Here is a 20,328-nt window from a genome sequence, read left to right as displayed (position 1 = left end):
TACTGTAATTTTCAAAAGGAGGCAAGTATGGGTTAAGCTGACTACAGGGGGTTGCTGAGAAATGACTCATGTGACGCCAGACAGAAAGCATGCTGCAGCACAGACAGACTGTGCTGGAGGGGAGAAGGGGCATTTGGCATATACCATAGCTGTTACATGGCCAGTACGGCCCTTCTCCTTGGTCACAATGGACAGATGACTTTCTTTGCCGCCCTTTTACTGATTGTCTAGAGTGTTACTTCGACATATATCACCTGGCATTTAGTTCCACTTTCTCTGCATCGCACTGGCTCTGCATTTGGATCATTTGTCGCACTTTGTCGCGGAGTTGCTGCTCAAGACGGGCTGTGTGCAAAGATGCCCCTGCGGCATTTTGGGAGAGGCGCAAGTTGGAGTCCAAATTCAGGCAGGCTGTGTGCATGCGCCGCGAGCTGCGGGAAATGTCTGTCTTCATCTCAGCAAGTAGCCTGATACAGAAGAGAAAACAATTCATTCAAATTAATTTGATGCTAACATTTTGCTGTCACTTGCCCTCCTGTAAGCATAATATCTCAGTGCAGGATAATTCCAGATTTAATAATAAATTCAAAGACCTGTACTGGTGCACTTGTTTTATTATTGTGACCTCAGTACAGTACGATGAAGACCTAACTACATCTACGCCTTTTACCTGGCCTATGGATTTCCCAGAAACACTGCAGGATAAATAGATACAGTAAGTATGTGTAAGAGCTGTGTATAAGATAACATGAATGGTGTTCGCAAAGGGAGAGAATGGAGCAGCTGGTCCTAAGGCTGCATAGAAGTGTTGTTTCCATAGAAACCAAACTAAACAATTTTTGTCTCAAGTAAAACTCAAGCCGACCATAATTGCTCACACATTGGGGGTGATTCTGGTTAGCTGCGAAGCTTACAGAGTGCCTGTAACACCACCCTGCCAAATGCCCATCCCCCCTTCCCTCCTGTCGCCAAATCACCACATTAACATGTCGGGGCAGGCGGCTGACGTCCTGCTGCCATCACCCCGCCGGCATAGCCATGGGAGCGCCCAGTGTTTTCATGGGGACACCCATAAAAGGCTGGGATTACCATGGGTGCCCCCCCCCCCCAACTATGGAAGTCGCTGAAGCTATTCGCAAAGGTGGCCTGCTCATTCGCATAATAAACTATGCACATGCGCAACCCCCAAACCATCGGAACAGGGCCGAATTCCCAACGTTCTAAGGGAATCAGAATGGCCTCCAGTGTGTGCACAAAATTGTTTGGGGCATGGTTTGTCGGGAAGGTTGCGCTGTGGACGGTGTAAAGAGTATCTCTGCTGCAAAGTGTGGAAGGTTTACTAATAGTGCCTTCTGAGTAAACAGGTTGAGGGGGGTTACACCTTGCGATGTCACTTTGCGCTGAAATATACCTAGCAGAAATTATTTATGATAAAATGAAATAAAATATAATTTACACATTTTAAACCAGAAGTGTTCGTTTTTCATTCATTACCATTAGCACAGCACATAAATAATTTCTGCTAGGTATATTTCAGCGCAAAGTGACACCGCAAGGTGTAACCCCCCTCAACGTGTGCACAAAATTACCTGTATATGGTCTAATGAAGTTGTATACACTTGGGGGGTCAGTCTGAATTACTCACATTGAGTTTGGATCCATCCCGATGTACCATGCACATGGTATATTATATGCGCATGTACATGGTATATTATGCGCTGCACATGGTATATTATATGCGCATGTACATGGTATATTATGCGCTGCACATGGTATATTATATGCGCATGCACGTGGTATATTATGCGCATGCACGTGGTATATTATGCGCACCTTTGTGAATGGCTTCAGAGACTTGCACAGTCACTGAGCCCTTTGCAAACATCAGGGCGGGCCGGGGCCGGACAGTCCGGATTGTCCAGTGTTTTATGGCTGTCCCCATGGAAACACTTGGCGTTCCCATGGCCACCCGGTTGGGCTAATGCCTGCCGGGGGCAGCCGTCACACAGGGGCAAACGCAGGATTTTCAGAAGGGGGTTTCCAGAGGGGCGGAGCATATCACGGAGGTGGACACTTAGGTGACCCAGTATATGCCGGGTCAGTTAAAGTATTGTAGATAGACCAAATGTATATTAATAATAATAATAATATATATATATATATATATATATATATATATACATACAGGGGCGTCAACAGCAGTGTAGACCCCTGGGCATAGCAATGTATTGGGGCCCCTACCGATCCTCCAGCGGTAGGGGTGGGGGAAGCTTTGATGTTCCACGGGTGGTAGGGGGTATTATATCAACCGCTCAGCATGTAGGGCCTGGATCAGTAATTTCCACTAATTACCCCTTAAATGCACAGATGGTGGGAGATGAGGTGGGAGAAGGGGCATTGGGCTGAATGAAGGGGCCCTGATACATAACTTCCAGGGTGGTATAGGATGTTTAATATGAAGAGGAGGGGTGTATAGTGGAGTGGGCTTATTATTCATAATTATCTGGTGGGAGGACAGCTTGCTTGACTGCAGATATCTCCATTTCCCGGAAATAGATTTCTTAGATTTTAATGGAATTAAAAACTAGCGAATCCCACCCTGGAGTAGTAACCAGCTGCTCGAAGGCTGATATCTCTGGTTCTGGGAACAGTAGAGACAAGCTGCTAGTGTCCATTGAAGGGGAAGAGTTCCAGCTTTTGGAATATATCCTCAGAAAAACTCTGTCAGACAGAACCTGACTTTGAAGTCAGATATCTCCGGTTCCCAAGTGCCGATTTTTAAAATTCTTATACCCATGGAAAGAGGGGACCCTCAGCTTTCAGCCTAGGGTACTTAGACTTCTGGGGGGGTTTCTGGGTACTCAGAAACCCCCCTGCGTGCGCTACTGGTCACAGGATGTCAGCGGCCCACCCTGTCTTTGCCCCGGCGGCCCCAAATAAAAGTCAGTTTCCACGGACTTTTATTTGCGAAGGCAGGGGAAATCAGACCATGGTCGGCGACCATCAAATGATTCCTCCTGCTTGTAAGTGAAAGTCCTGCTGCAGAGACATGCCAAGGGAGACATCGATGTGAGGTGATGTGTTTTCGTTACACATCCCCTCACATGTTAAAGAGGGGAATCAACAGCGGCGGGGGAGGGGGGTGAGCGGTGTCTCTGGTGCGAGCCAACCAGAATGACCCCCTTGGAGCCAAATCTGTTCTCAAAATGGGCAAAATCATGCTGCACTGCAGGGTGTGGGGGGCAGATGTAACATGCGCAGAGAGCTAGATTCGGTGAGGTGTGTTCAAACTGAAATCTAAATTGCTGTGTAAGAATAAAGCAGCCAGTATTTACCCTGCACAGAAACAAAATAACTCACCCAACATGTTACATCAGCCCCTCCTGCAGTGCACATAGCTTTGCCCTTGTTTAAAACAAATTTGTCCTGCAATCAGGTCTGAATTAGGCCCTTGGTTTCAAATTATGCACAGCTCATAAATACACATGACTATGCAAACTAGCATTCCATAGACTCTGCGTTGACCCCATTACCTCTATAAGAAGCAGATTCGAGTTGTATTGCCAAAAATGTATGTTTGGGGCTGATATATTTAAATGAAGCCACTTGTTTTACAATAGAATAATCATGTAACATCACTAGCATTCTGCCACAGAGTGATAATCTGTCAGTGTATTGTGGCAGTGTGATGATCCGGTCGCTCACAGTGTGATGTGCCGCTTACCTTTCAGCCATAGCACGCAAATTAAGGAACTGACTGTGCAGATTCGCTGTCTGCTGCCACAAGGTCAGGATACCGCTGTGCTCACTGTTCATGTACATGGTATAACTCTGCAAAACACCAATGTTTATTTTATAAATGGCGAGTGATATTGTTGACAGACATATAGAATACTATTATTGGGGCAGATGTATTAAGCCTTAACAAGAGATAAATGCAAGGGTGATAAAGAGAGATAAACGTCCAGCCAATCAGCTCCTTACTGACTTTTTTCAAACACAGCCTATAATATGACAGTTAGCAGGTGATTGGCTGGACATTTATCTCTCCTTGGCACAGACACCTTCATCTATCTCCATTATGTCACCACCTGACTAATTACTACCCACTAAAGTCACCGTCCTGATGAGCAGGCCACAACCAGACTGCTTATTACTCTCGTGACCGCAATGCCTCCCAAGCCTCACACTGGGATGGGTCATAGGGTTGACAGCACTAAGGTCTACCACTGAAGGTTGACATGAGCCAAGGTCGACACATGTGAAGGTCAACATGGGCTTAAGTCAACATGTCATTAGGTCCACACAAGCATTATGTCGACATGGGCTAGGTCAACAGTCAAAAGGTCGAAAATGGGTTCTTCACTTTTTTTTTTATACCTGAATGTCGACACAGTTGACATATACACTGTATCAGGGCACTGCATCCCCTCGCCGTCTCCACCATGCCCTAGAGGATGGTAGGGTATGAAATACTGCCTGTTGGCACATGTCGGCTCAAGGATAGTGAAAAACCCCACGTCGACCTTTTGACTGTCGACCTAGCCCATATCGAACTAATGCTCATGTCGACCTAGCTTGTCGTATGTCGACCTTCAATGGCTAACCCAATGCATGTCTCTCTAATGACATTATACCACCTCATACAGGGTGTGTACAAAATTACTCTTAAAATAATAAAATATATTATTTTTACATTTACGGTTTCAATAAATATTTTTAGGACCTCAGAGCAACTTGGAATGAAATATCCCTTTGTCTGTGGGCTATAAATAGATTGCACATAAAAAATAATGTGTTTTTGGCAAATATATCAATTATTTCCTTTGCATCTGTCAATTAACTAAAACACTTCATCATTTCCTGTGTGGGTCAGGCCGCAGCGCTCTTTGTGTGTATCAATCTGACTGTAAACATTTATACAAATACAGAAACATGTTTGGCTGAAACAGCAGTTTCTATGATTCGTTGGCTTTTCCCATGTGACAGCTAGACTCCATGCTGTGAGGTACAGGCAGTTCTCTGGGTAACTGCTTAAAGGAATAGAGAAAATATTTTGTGATATGCCGTCAACCTCCCCGTGTCCCTGCTTCCAGAGGACAGGACCCTTTATTCCAACTAATATCAATTTCATTTGAATTAGCGGAACGTTTTTGAATGGGTTCCTATAATTGTGTACAGTATGTGGCCATAGGGCCTGAATGAGGACCACCTGCAGTCCTGATGTGATTGCAAATGACCAATGGTTTGGGAATTACGTATGTGCCGGGGCTGCAGTGCACACGTGCTACGATATTACTGTCTGTGACCCTGGTCACAGTGCCCTGCATAGCACAGCATGATTGACATGCTGCAGGCATTTTGGGGACAAGACAGAGGGGTGTCCCTATCATTTGAAGGTGAGCCAAAGCCAGTGGCTGTGTCCTCGTACATTACAGGACAGATTTCCTGTCAGTATAACTTTCATAGACATCCCATATAGCCACTGTGTTACTCAGATATCCAATGCTGTGACCGATGGTCACAATGTTGGCCCAATGCTACATCTTTGGACACAGCAGAGGATCAGAGTGGGCATATTTTTACGTTAGATACCTCCTGCATCTATTGTCACACAGCCGCTATGTACAAAAGACACAGCGGTGGTCATATTTGTATCAATGTATGAATCAGGCCCATAGTCTGACTATGCTATCGGTGTCACCCGCACCAAATGGGTAATGGCTCCCATACATCAGCCAGTTACCCAACAGCCAGGTCAGGAATATTAGACTTGTTTAATAATCCTGATCAACCAATCCTGATCGGGATTGGGGAATCGGGCATTTTAAACATGCTTCATTTAAGCAATCACTTGATGGGCAGTATTCAATGAACATAATCGCGGCATGCAGCGAATCCTGTTTAGGATTCGCTGCACAGTCGCCGTGTTCCGGAGCCTCGCTGTCCCCCTGCTGTCCCCATATTAAACGTCGGGGCTCGCTGCCCCTGACGGCGAAACTTAACCCCTGCGGCGTCCCACAGGGAGCCGGGAGACGGCGGCAGGCAGGGAGATGGAAGTCTCCCTGCCTGCCCCAGAATGTATGTGGAGGGGAGGATGGCTCCCCGGGACCCAGGCAGCACAAGCTGCACCCCGGGAGAGCCAGCAGGGGACCCGGTATTTACTGCTCCTGATCGTGCATATGTAATGATCGGGAGCAGTGAATATATGAATATCTAATGAGCGGCTCTCGGCTCCCAGCCCCCTGCTGGCTGTTATGTGTAAAAAAAATATATAATTTTAAATTAAATATATATTCATGTGCTATAAGCACATGAATAAAAATAGCATGCCCCTTCACATAATAAAATTCCAGATTTTTTTACACCAAATGTAAAAAAAAAACCTTTATTTTAAAAGTTCACTTTACACTTCACCATGAAAAGATGGCGATTTGCTACACGGTGACACACAGCGAAAATCAATTTTTCTAAATGCGATGTTCAATTCCTGAGAATTTTTGGCCACTTCCTACCCACTCCTCTTCCACTCACTGTGTACAGATCGGTTCGATAATCTGGTGTGGTTTTTTTTACAGTATTCCATGTAATCGCATTCAATCATGCGATCCCGACCAATTTTTTTATAGCAAGTGGCATTTGATAAATCGCATGATTGTATGCACAACTGTACGCCATGTGATGTGATTTATCGAAAGGTGAGCTTCAAGGGAAATTGATCCTGATATCGCGCTGAATGCTATCGCACAAGTAGCATAACTACTCTAAGTATCTAAGTATAGGCAGAACTATTGGACGTGCCCTCCTGTGAAAAACTCTTCAGGTGTTGGTTATATTTGAAAGCATTGTAAGATTGCAAACAAATAGCTGCAGTTACAAAATGATTTTAAAAGGAAAGCAAATAATAATAAAAATAATAGTTTCAGTCCTGTTGTGGGTGAATGGAATACAAAATCACTACTGCCAAATGTAACAGCCTGCAGGTTCCAGAGATTGAACCGTAAGCCCTAATGCAGTTTAATTTTTAAACCTAGTGGCTAAGTCACCCACAAACAATATTATTATGTTCAGCACACCACAGGTTATTACATTTGGATCTAATACTCTGTTTTCTAAAGATCACTTGCAATCACCTCTTTCTCTTTCCTCCACTCAGACTCCCGCTGCTCCAGGTCATTACGTGTCCTGTGGAGTTCAGAGGTCAGGAGTCTCACATCCTCTGTCGATTTTTCATTCACTAACTGCAACTGCTCCATCTGTTGCCGCAGGGTCACGTTCACCTGTGCTAGGCTGCTGCTCCTGTAGGGGATATATGGAGGCTATACATTACTAAAGGCCCAATATGTAAATTAAAATAGATCTGTCGTCATGAATTCTGGACCATTAAAGACCTCTAGTGCTTTATTTAGTGAAAATAATGTGCTGTTAAAGCTGCTTAAAGGGACATATACAACAAAAATATATTTTTGCTTAACTTTGCCTATCACAAAGAAATGTGATGCGAAACATGACTTCATGTTATCCTGAGCAGGCTATGGGGTAGACGTATGAAGCAGTGATAAGAGAGAAGTGAGCCAGAGGAGAAGTGATCCATGGCAACCAATCAGCTGCTCTGCATAATTTTATTTTATCCAAATTATAGATGTTACTTCAGTGCTGATTGGTTGCCATGGGCCACGTCTCCCTCTGGCTCACTTCTCCCTTATCACTGCTTCATACATCTATCCCTAAGAGTTTTATATGTGAGCACTTTCTGCTCTCCATACCATAAGGGATTTGGGGCCTTATTTTGGTTCATTCTTTCTGACAAAATCCTTCTTAGATGGACAAAACCATGTGCACTGCAGGGGGGCAGATGTAACATGTGCAGAGAGAATTAGATTTGGGTGAGTTATTTTGTTTCTGTGCAGGGTAAATAAGGACTGCTTTATTTTTACACTGCAATGTAGATCTCACTTTGAAGTAAAACCCCACCCAAATCGAATTCTCTCTGCACAAGTAACACCTGCCCCACCTGCAGCGCACATGGTTTTGCCCATCTAAGAAGGATTTTGTCAGAAAGAATGGACCAAAATAAGGCCCTTGGTGTGGTAGTGGCGCTGGTGGGAATATATTGTACATGGACCTAGGCCTGCCAGAAGAAGCAATCCTGCTCCCACTATCCTCCTTCAGTGGGATTACCCCACTGGGGCCTGAAATTCACATTATGCCGTGGAGTTATCAACTACATGGCATGACCACTAACCCTTTGTTCGGGGGATCAACATGTATTAACACAAAGGGTGACATTTAATAGGATGAGAGAATCAGAAAGTTTTTTAAAGCGGCAATCATTATGGGTATAACAGTGCTGCACAGTCAGAACTTCAACATGGAAATACCTGACACAGATAAGGTCAACACAAGTTTTTAATTTTTGTTTTGTGGGTGTTATTTTATGTTAAACCTGATGTGACCTAATTAGTGCAGCACGTCCCCTTGCATGGCTTTCTTCACTTACCATGCTTCGGGCAAGGTGTCTCGTATCGTTACCACAATGCTTGGCACAGGTTACTTTTGCCAATCTTAGTGCACACAGGTGGTAAATAATGAAAAAGTTTAACTTTTTTTTTTTAAATGAAAAAAAAAAAAATTGTCGACCATGTGAACCTGCAGTTGTTTTGTACCTGTCGACATTAAGCACTGTTGAAATTTTACTTTTGACTGGGTCGACCTAACATGCATGTCGACCATATGTGGTCGACCTACTGATTGTCAACCTATCATCTGGAATGCCTATTGCTTTGGAGACTGAAAACTTATGGGGCCCACCTCATGGTGCAATGGAGCACCCAGCTCGTATGGCACCCAGCTCGTATTAGTATATCAGTGCCAAGTGTATTCAAAGAAGTGTATGAAATACACTAGATTGCAAAAAAAGTAGTTTGTAGACTAACCCCTTTCTACAGATTGCCGCCTCGCTGGGGATCGCGTACACAAAATTTGGTGCACTGAGCATGAGAAAGAGGAAGAAAGGACTAGATTGATATGAACTGGTAACGGACAATGTGACATAATGTGAGCTGGGAGGCTGTATAACATGGCATAACATGAACAGGGAACACTGAGTAGCTTTATGTGATCTGGGATTCAACAACCTTGCAGTGTGTTGAACACAATGTCGCTTAATGTGAACTAGGGGCATTGTATGGCATAATATGAGCTAAGGAACTACTACTGAGACATACACTTAACTAGGGCACTGGTATGGGGCTTAAAATGAACAACCACTGCTATCAAAGTTCTAGTTATAACCCTGGTCATGTGTATTCAATTTACTTAGATTTTATTTGCAATAAAAAGTACCCCAGGGCCCCACCAAGTTACCTGTCCCATTTTTTTCCGCACACCTGACCGGACAGATGAGAGGCGGTCTCTGCCAGATATACTGCTATATGAAATTATTCCTTAACACCAACCAACCACTGAGCATATATATTTTATGTGCATTGTAAATTAATGGATGATGTTAAAGCCCTGGAACATTTGACTGCCCAGCTGTTGCCAAATCCCTATATTAATCAGGTTTATTGAATATAAAAGCCTTTATTACTGTGACCTAGTCAGCCGTGTTAACCTTATTGATGTATGAGTCATGCAGAGGCTTATGTCTAAACGAACATTAATGTCAGCAATTTATTCTGGGAATTTTATAGTTACTATATTTTGGAAGACTGGTGAACAAGGTGATGCTGTAACAGTGTAAGGCATACCTCTGCTGTTCCTCCTCCAGTCTGCTCAGGGTACTCTTTAGCTCCGTGCTGTGATCCTGATCCATCCTGTGCAAAGTGGACTCTGCCGAATCCAACCGCGTCTGTAACTAATAAACAACATACTCATTCACCTCCAGTAGGTGACAGTGCTCGTGGCTGAACAGACCTACGGTGGCCATCACAGAAATGCATCTGTGTATGTACTGTAAGCTATATTTATTTTCAACTTGTAATGTTCTTTTTTCCCCCAGGAAAAACAACTCAACTAAGAATGTAACTATGATAATTCCACAAAGAGTAACGTGATAACATATGGGGCCAAATGTAATAGAGGGTGAGAATCAAGAAGTGAAGATTTTGGGAAATTTTCCATTTTTTTAAAGCGGCAATCATTACATGGGAAAATCAACCTGGTTTTTCAATGATTTGCAAACCAACCTGTATCACCCCCCTTAGTGTGAAAGGGGTTTAAGTGAGTGATAGTGTCACAGCGGGTGTTTGAGTTTCCGTCTCAGGCTGCGATCCCAGTACGGACTGCTTGTAGCTTGGCTGGGAGGATGTAAGACCTGCGCATATACACCGACCGTGAGTTTTGGCTGGACTCCTTGGCGAAGGCGCGGAGTCTAAATGCAGGGCGGTTTTTCGCCAGGGACCCCCCGCAAGGTAGTGTGGACGGTACTTGTGTATTTTGGCGGCGCCCATCGCATACCATAAGGCATGCGATGGTATGCGATGCGACGCGATATCGCGCAATATTGTACAATGGCATACAATGCGATGCGATTAAACATTGTATAAGCACCCTAATGGGTGCTTACAATGTTAAATGCACCCCCACGCCACCCCCCCCCCCCCCACTATAAACGTGAACCCGAAGCGTGGCGAGCGCAGCGAGGGGCGGCGGTACGCGTCCTCCGACCTTTTCATACCCCCACTATCCACGTCGGCGTGGAGTTGAGAATAAAAAGTGTGGCGAGCCCGAAGCGTGGCGAGCGCAGCGAGCCCCGCGAGCGGACGCGGACACCTGTGAAGCCCGCGAGGGGACGCGGATACCTGTGAAGGTATCCGCGTCCCCTCGCCACGCTTCGGGCTCAACTCCACACCGACGTGGATAGTGGGGGTATGAAAAGGTCGGATGAATCGTACCGCCGCCCCTCGCGGGCTCGCTGCGCTCGCCACGCTTCGGGTTCACGTTTATAGTCGGGGGGGGGGGGGGTGGCGTGGGGGTGCATTTAACATTGTAAGCACCCATTAGGGTGCTTATACAATCTTTCATCGAGTAGGGGGCAAAAATCGCGTCGCATCGCATCTCATGCCATCGGGTGCATGGCATGCGATCGGGGTGCCGCCAAAATACACAAGTACCGTTTGGACTTTGTTGGGTCCAGACAGCAGGTCGCGGCCCTTCGCCAGAAGCACTCACAGGAGGCCTGGGTGCAACTGAGACTGGATGTAGGTCGAGACACTGGAACTGGAGGCAGAAGAAGGGAGAACAGAAATGGCCACCTGGGCGGATAACTTCGGGAGAAAACTGGAACTCAAAAGGGCTGACTTGACTTTAATAACGGGAACTGAAAGCAGGATAACTCAGGATGCCGACTTGGCGCAGATAACTTGGACTGGTGATAACGGAACTGAAGATAGCCTAACTGGCTTCAGGGTGGACGGAACCAAGGGTAATGGAGTATACAGGAATCAGGCTTGGGAATGGAAACTCTGGGTAGGTTGGAACAAGGTAAAGGGTACAACAGAACAACCAGGGTTTGAATCAGGAATACTGGAGTGCTTTACAGCTTCTGATAATGGCTCAGAGCTGAGTGCATGCAACTTAGAAGTTGTACCAGCACAGGCACTCAGCAGCTGCTGGGATTTATGAGCCCATGAGTGACAGTTAGTTAGCACTCAGTAGCACTCCTGGTACATATTGTCTCAGGGTGTACCCACTAGCGTAGTCTTTAAAAATGGCAGTTAAAGAGATAAAGTACCAACCAATCCGCTCCTGACATTTTTAAAACAATGGGGCAGATATATTAAACCGTAAACAAAGATAAATGCAAGGGTGATAAAGAATGATAAACGTCCAGCAAATCAGCTCCTGTCATGTTATAGGCTGTTTAAAAAATTACAGGTAGGAGTTGATTGCCTGGATGTTTATAACTCTTTTTCACCGAGAAGAATGGAGTCTGGAGGTGACTCAAAAGGGAACCCGACAAGGCTTTTTGGGGCACACTTATAAACAATTGTTTATAAGTGTGCCCCAAAAAGCCTTGTCGGGTTCCCTTTTGAGTCACCTCCAGACTCCATTCTTCTCAGTTCTAACATTGAACTCTATTTTGGGAGCACCACCAACCACAGACCACAGCCGCAAAATCCTACAACGGAGCAACGGTGTGTATGTTGGTAATCAGAGATTCATATTTACTATTTATTTATACCTGTGCCAATCCGACCCAACCCCACAAAAACTCTTTTTCACCCTCAGGTTTATCTCTTTTTAAGCATGAACACATCTGCCCCACAGACTGTAAAGTGACAGTTAAAAGCTGATTGGTGGGTACTTTTTCTCTCTCTGAGGCTTGTTTCACATCCCCCCAGACTTAACACATCTCCCTCAGTAAATGGAATTCTACTGGAGAAAGGGATAGTGCAAGGTGAGACTGAAGAGGGAGAAGGGCCAGATGTATTAAAAATCCCTTTGCATTTTAAAAATAACAGGTCAGGCTTCTCCTGTATAACGTGGAGAAGTGGGCACCCGTATCCAGAGCCAGCCCCAGGCATAGGCAAACTAGGCAAATGCCTAGGACAGTGGATCCCAAACTTTTTGAATCATGGCACCCTAAAGTATCAGAATATTTTTCATGGCACCCCTAGGCCAAAAGTTGGTTACTAATTTCAGGAAAAATATTAAATTAGTTGTGATTTAAATGTTTTCCTTAGGTCCATTTATGTGGTGAGAAACATGATTCACTTCTGTTTACCCACATATTCTTAATTGCAAGCCACAAGCACTGATTTTGCCTATTTAATTGGCCATAAATAACTTGAATTGGTTCTGGACCACCAACCTGAGGCACCCCTGCAAGTGCTCCACGGCACCCCAGGGAGCCTAGGCGCACAGTTTGGGAACCACTGGCCTAGGGCATTTAGAATGCCTAGGGGCATGCAGCTCATACAACTAAGCAAGCAGCAGTGGGAGTGCCAGTACAGTAAGTAGAGAGTGGGGACAGGGGGAGGCAGTAACACAAATGGCCACCTTCTCTGAAGGAGGACTTTTGTTTATGCCCAGCCACAGCAGCTCCTCCTTCCAAGGGCCTTTGTGGAGTCTCGAAGAATGGGCTTGTAATGACTCCCTGAAACCACCCCAGGTTTCAATATCTGCAGAGTCCAGGCAGGTTGAGTGTGCAGGAGGGTGGGGGATTGGGATGTAATGTGTTGCATATGTGTAATTGGAATTAATGTATAGCATTATTCATATAAAGGCATTACTAATGTGTGGTATAATGTGTAAGGGGCATTACTGTGTGGCTTTGTGTGTAAAAGGTCACTATTACTGTGGCATTCTGTGTATAAGGTGCATAAGGGTGTGGTGTTAAGTGTATAAAGGGCACTACGATGTGGCGTAATGTGTATAAAGATCACGACTTTGTGATGCAGTATGAAAAAAAAAAAGCAATAGTGTGGTGTAATGTGAATAAGGAGCAATGGTCAGGGGCAGAAGTATTGTAGCAACAGTGCTAAGGGGCTCCAAATTAGTTAGGGTGGGCTCTGCCTGTATCACCTCAATGTATTATTCAGGGGCAGCCAATAAGGAGAGCTTTTATTTCCTGTCTCAGCGGCTCTCCTTCTCGGCGCCCCTGGCATTCCTGCACATGCGCAGGTACTTGTATCAGTGGCGTAACTACTGTAAGGCAGCCACAGCAGCCGCTTGTGGGAGCAAGCGGCAGCGGGGTCTGTGTGGGCGCCAGCACCCACTCGACGCACTAGCTGAGCACCGGAGGCGAGTCAGCCGTGACAGAGATGACAAATCCCCCCACTGATTCAATTGACTGTACACAGAGCCAGCTATTGGCTACTGTGTACAGGATGGGCGTGCTGGGGCGTCTGAGCCAGGGGAAGCAGAAGTGTCTGCTGGTCTCTCTGCCTCTCTCTTCTGCTTCAGCTTCTATGCCAGGGAAACACGCTGGAGAGGAGCCCAGGGGGCGCCACAAACTTTTTGGCAGGGGGGAGCAAAATTTATAGTTACGCCACTGACTTGTATACTATCACGGCTCCCATCGCATGCCATCGCATGCCATATGTAATGGCATGCGATGCGATTTCACTGGGTTTTTAATGCATTTATGAGAAAAATCGCATGCCATGCGATGCCATGGCATGCGTTTTTGTTAACAAATGCATGCAAATGCCTTTAAATGAGTAGTAAACATGTGAAATGCACCCCAAATGTAATTTTTCACAATGTACCACCCCCACTATGAACGCCAACCCGAAGCGTGGCGAGCACAGCGAGCCCGCGAGGTGCGGCGGTACGCATCCTACGACCTTTTCATACCCCCACTATCCACGAAGCGTGGGAAGCGCAGCGAGCCCCGCGAGGGGACGCGGATACCTTCACAGGTATCCGTGTCCCCTCGCGGGCTTCACAGGTATCCGCGTCCCCTCGCGGGGGGGGGGGCGCGCTGCGCTCGCCACGCTTCGGGCTCGCCACACTTTCTATTCTCAACTCCACGCCGACGTGGAAAGTCGGGGTATGAAAAGGTCGTAGGACGCGTACCACCGCCACGCTTCGGATTGGCGTTCATAGTGGGGGTGGTACAGTGTGAAAAATTACATTTGGGGTGCATTTGACATTATTTTAACACATGTCCATGATTTTTTAGAAAAAAGGAATCGCATCGCATCAGATCGCATGTGATCTCATGCGATCGCATGCGGTGCAATGCGATTTTTCCCTGTACGACAGGGCCGGCCTTAGGCATAGGCACACTAGGCAATTGCCTAGGGCATTTGGAATTCCTAGGGGCATCAGCAGCTTCTGCTGATTAAAATGATATGCAGCATGCCTATATTCTGTGTGAGTGAGGCTGTATCTGCATATGAAATAGTGTATTCATGGAAATCACTGTAACATAGCATTCCGTATGCAGGTACAGCCACAGTCGCACACAGAATATAGGCATGCCACATATCATTTTAATAATCGGAAGCTCCTTGTGTGTGTGCTGGTCATAACAATGCAAATAAGACGAATTTTCAGCAAAAAAGGCACCCAACGTTAGCAGAAGGGCCAGGAGCTGCATGGCCTATTGAGACAAGATGTATGAGGAAACATCTGAATCCAAGCAGAGGCAGAGGTCACAGTATTAGCGGCTGTGCGAGTGCGGTCTGCGGGTGGGTTGGTTGTGCAATAGTGTTCAGCATATGTGTAAGGGGCATTATGTGTGTCATGTATAAATGCATTAATAATGTGCGACATATGTGTAACAAGCATTATGTGTGTCATGTGTATAAGGGCGTTAATAATGTGCGACATGTGTAATGGGCATTTTGTGTGTCATGTGTATAAGGGCATTAATAATGTGAAACATATGTGTAAGGGGCATTATGTGTGTCATTATGTGTATGAAGGGCACATTATGTGTATGAAGGCCTCCCCTTAAGTGACAGCAGCAGCTGCAGCTCTTCTCCTCTGTCCAGCACACACTGCTTTGTGCTGGGTTGCAGTGTGGCCATGGAGGTGGTTAAAATACAATATTTTCTCAGGATTTTTTTCTAAGGGTATAATTTGATGAGTAATGTATATAAGGTAAAGTGGTACTACAATGTGATGTAACATGAATAAGGGACACTCTCACATGATATAATGTGAATAAAGTTGCACTACTGTGTGGCATAATTTGAATTTGGGGTAAAATTGTGTGGCCATGCCCCTTCCCAGCAAGAACGCACCCCTATTTGGGCTGCGCACCAAATGTGTGCACTGTTTCTATTTAAAATATTGCAGGTAGGAGCACCAAAATGATGACTGCTATGATGAGGGTTGATGGTGCTGGGAAAAGGGAGCAGTGTCAGAGGCGGAACTAGTGGCGGTGCTAGGGGGCACCAGCCAAAATCTTGCCTAGGGCGTCATTTAGGCTAGGGCCGGCTCTGCTGTACGATGCCCATCGTGGGAGCCGTGATAGTATACAAGTACCCATACGCATTTTAAATAACCCTCCTTCCCCTCTGTCCGGCTCTCTGGGCATGCACGAGATCTCGGTATTACCACAAGTCTTCAGCGCAGCCCGGAGCCCAGCAGCAGGGCTAGCGTTGTCCGTGCAGTGGCGATAGGACAACGCTAGCCCTGAGCTGGCGAAGCGGACGGGGCAATTTAACGCCTAGGCAGCTGTTAATACGTTGCCCCAGCTGCTAATTGCTGGGAGGGATTGCAGGGGACAGCCCCGCCGAGCTTTACTCATGGCCTGTACCGCCGAGCTTTACTCATGGCCAGTTAATGGGGGGGGATTACGTTTTTTTTTTAACATGTACTAACAGCAGACCTAACGTGCGCTAGGCACGTTAGGTCTGCTGTTAGTACATGTTAAAAAAAACATAATCCCCCCCATTAACTAGCGTTAAGTGCAGATATGCACTTATCGCTAGTTGATATATCTGCCCCATGTTAGAAAAGAGTATACCAGGGGTGGCCAAACCTGTCCTCAAGATCTACCATCAGTTCATGTGTCTCAGGCCACCTGTGGATCTATAGTAGGAATGAATTCAGCATGTTTGATAATGTGACAGTTAGTAATGACTACAGCTGTGCACCAGCTAGGTGATTTGGGTCATGTAACAGTTAAGGAGCCCATACACGCTCCGTTGTGTCCCGGCTCCCGCACATCACATAGTACCAGCGGCGTAACTATAGCACCGCAGCCCCCGCCAACGCCGGGGGGGCGCTGTGCATGTGGGGGCGCCGGGGGCTGCGGTGCTATAGTTACACCCCCCCCAATCCCCCGCAGACTTATGTATCTCGCTGGTCCCGGCGGCTCCGTTCTTCTGCTGACGACCACCACAAAATGGCCGGCCCCATATAGCACACAGTTCTCTGAAACTGTCTGCTGTATGGGGGCGGCCATTTTGTGGTGGTCCCAGCAGAAGAAGAAGAACGGAGCCGCCGGGACCAGCGCGATAGGTAAGGCTGCAGGGGATTGGGGTGGGGGGGTTTGCATGGGCGGCTGGGGGATTGGGGGTGCTTGGCGGGGCGGCGGCGCCCCCCCCCTAACGGCGGGGGGGCGCCCAAAACTTAGTTACGCCACTGCATAGTACAGTACAAAAAGTATGTGCTGCACATACTTTTTGTACTAGCTACACATCGTATCGGATCGCAGAGCATGCACAAGGCATGCGATCCGATACGATGTGTACTATTTAAGTCCCGAGCGGATCCGTTAAACGGACCGTGTATGGGCAGCTTTAGTAATGACTACAGCTGTGCACCAGCTAGGTGATTTGGAAAATGTGGACACTTGTGAGATCTTCTTTAATAAATAAAATAACAATATGAAATGAAAATGCAAAGAAAAATATTATCACATATAGTGAATAAAATTGTAATATGATAAAACTCATGATTATATGATATAAAGAATTTATTTCTATGTACTAACATGAATATGAGATTATAAATAATATTTCATATATATCGATATTCTGCAGACAGATTCCCTCACTGTGTTATTTCTTTATATGTATACAATGACTCCTTTGTCTATATTATATACTGTCTAATGATACCTATTATTAGTTACAATGTATATGCACTCAATGTACTATGTTAAATTGCACATGCGCACCACGAATAGAAGGTGGACTAAGAAAGCCGCATCAACAACAAAGGAACTGAAAAAGCCCTATTACAACGATCTCATAGTAGGAAGGACTCATAATAATGCAACACCTCCTCCCTAGTAAATTCCGGCATTCGAAAACCGGAAATACATAATCCGCCATCTCTAAAAAGGGCAGAGACAGGCTAAATACATAGCTGTAATACCAAGTATTGGTGGAACGCATGTGCGGTTCATAAGACCCGAAAATGATGTAACCGGATGTCCGGAAACGGGTCTCTAAACACATTTTAATAAATGATGTTTTTATATATTTTCTTATTTCTTATTTTTTTATATATTTTCTTATTTCTTATTTTTTTACTTTAAAAGGTACAATTAGGCTTAGTTTTGTCTCCTATTTCCCATAATATCAGCCTATATAGAATATATAAAAGGAACTAGATTTTATAATTTACATGCAACACGTGCCAATTATTTACCCTATTACTCTGGGTATAAAACACTGACACATGGTACTGCAGACATCACCTTGAAAAAGCTGCAAAGCGAAACGCGTAGGTGGAATAGAGCCAGGACACCCACTATTTGGACACCCAATATGCACACATTCCATGTGACCGGACCAGCTTCCAGAACTATCCCAGCAGCTGCAATTATCGGGACATCACAAGCACACCAGGTAGAGTTCCATAAAAACAGGCGCTCCCTGGGTTGGAGACAGCAATCTCTCCTAACAAAGTCCTCTTGCAACATTGGCCTTCTTTAAATGGGACACTAGCAAGGAAGCAATTATAGGAATGGACACAGGACATCACTTGTTCGAACTCTGGGTGACTATCCAAGCTCTAATTCATATTTTTTTGTGGTATCAGCAATTTTTATGGATTATCCAATGAATTATTATAATTATTTTTAACATAAGCATTTTAATAAAAGTGTTTATTATTCTTTACACCTGTTGCATGTTCTTAGATAAACGCGGTTTCAACCCCCTTCTTCGTATCTTGAAGACCGGTTTGGCCGCCCCGGGAGTTTACCGTCTTATGGGAAAGGGGGAGGACTGCTTCATCTACAGACTGCGGTCTGTAGATTAAGGACTTTTAGCAGTACCTAGGATCTCCTATAATTCATCTAAGGGGGTCGAGCTTTTAGCCATTCAGCTATGGAACTCACTTCCCCGCACAGTTCGAGAGACCCCCAACTCTAGAATGCTTCAAAAACAGACTCAAGACTTTCCTATTTACTCAGGCGTTTCCTTCAGTCCCTGAAGTATTGTTTATGAAAAGCTTTTCTGTACTTCATTGTTTCTGTACTGTATTACATTCATTCTATCTGTTAAGCGCCTTGAGTCCTATTGGCGAAAGCGCTATATAAAAAAAAATATTATTATTATTAAAGCTACAAAATGGGGCTGTTGATTGGATAAGCCATTGAGAAATATAAAAAAAGATTAATTGGTACTTGTTTCCTAGCACGGCGCCACCGACTTTAATCTTATGGCATGGGGTCTATCATATTGGGTCGCATCGCATGCGACCAGATCGCATGCGATGCGATCAGACCCGATTTTTTATTGTACAGTCACCCTGATGGGTGATTAGTATGTTAAATGCATCCCCGACCCCATTTTTAATTGTACAGCGACCCAGATGGGTGATAATGCACCCCCATTGTTAACGCCACCCCCACTATCAACGCCAGCCGGAAGCGTGGCGAGCGCGTGGTGACCTTTTTATACCCCCACTATCCACGTCGGCGTGGAGTTGATTTTATATAGTGTGGCGAGCGCAGGGGACGCGGATGACTTCACATGTATTCCGCTGCCCCTCGCGGGGCTTGCTGCGCTCGCCACGCTTCGGGCTCGGTGGACCACTGCGCTCGTCACACTATCTAAAATCAACTCCACGCCGACGTGGATAGTGGGGGTATGAAAAGGTCGGAGGACGCGAACCCGGCCCTCGTGAGCTCGCTGCGCTCGCCACGCTTCGGGTTTGCATTGATAGTGGGGGTGGCGTTAACAATGGGGGTGCATTTCACATATTAATCACCCATCAGGGTGGGTGTACAATTAAAAATCGGGTCTGGGGGTCCATTTAACATAGTAATGAGCCATCAGGGTACCTTTTTAATGTAAAATCGGGTCTCGTCGCATCACATCGCATTGTAATGGCATGCGATGCGACGCAATGTTAAAATTGTACAGCATTGTACAGAAAACTTTGAAAACCCTCATATCGAGTCAGATCGGGTCCCATCGCATACCTTAACTAATGGTAAGCGATGGGACCCGACGGGCTCCGTGCTAGGAAACAAGTACCATTTAGCAAATTTTGCCGGGTGTCATCCAAGAACCAGTAAGATAAAGGTATTTAAAGGTGTCAAATCCTGTGGTAACATTCCCTTGCTGTCAGAGTCTTAGCATTGTTTAATTTAATTCACCTGAGTACGTGCATAGTTTTATCTTCTACAGAAAAAAACCACAGAACTGAGCACACCTGTAGCTGTCTACGGGATACAGGAATTCAGACAGTATATACAATAGATGAGAGCACAAAAGGTGCAGAGCCTTTACACATTAATATGTGTCTACCGCAGCCACAGGTGCTTAGTGCAATGGGTCGGAGAGGGTTTAAGCCAGACACTGATGTTTCTGCAGCTGGCGGAGCATGAACTTGATCCCTAAGACATTTAAATGTAATGGTAAACATTGTTTTTAACCTAGTAATTGAAAGACCTATTCAGAC

The 20,328-nt window shown here is 45.5% G+C and overlaps 1 protein-coding gene across 2 annotated transcripts in view; it reads right to left on the bottom strand.

The window, feature by feature from the left end:
- CROCC2 (ciliary rootlet coiled-coil, rootletin family member 2) overlaps nt 1-20,328 on the bottom strand; it is a 151,627-nt gene that overhangs the window by 101,281 nt on the left and 30,018 nt on the right. For both annotated transcript variants that reach the window (XM_083178176.1, XM_083178177.1), the window contains exons 6-9: nt 9,753-9,859; nt 7,134-7,299; nt 3,725-3,831; nt 255-467 (exon numbers count right to left, since the gene is read on the bottom strand). In XM_083178176.1, coding sequence (XP_083034302.1) covers nt 255-467; nt 3,725-3,831; nt 7,134-7,299; nt 9,753-9,859 — 593 coding nt within the window. The remainder of the gene's footprint in view (nt 1-254; nt 468-3,724; nt 3,832-7,133; nt 7,300-9,752; nt 9,860-20,328) is intronic.

The sequence above is a fragment of the Crinia signifera genome, chromosome 3, assembly GCF_055691185.1.
Source record: "Crinia signifera chromosome 3, ASM5569118v1, whole genome shotgun sequence".
In the NCBI taxonomy this organism is placed as follows: Eukaryota; Metazoa; Chordata; class Amphibia; order Anura; family Myobatrachidae; genus Crinia; species Crinia signifera.
Note: the sequence above shows the minus strand (reverse complement) of the source record. Positions and strands in the feature narration are given on the sequence as shown.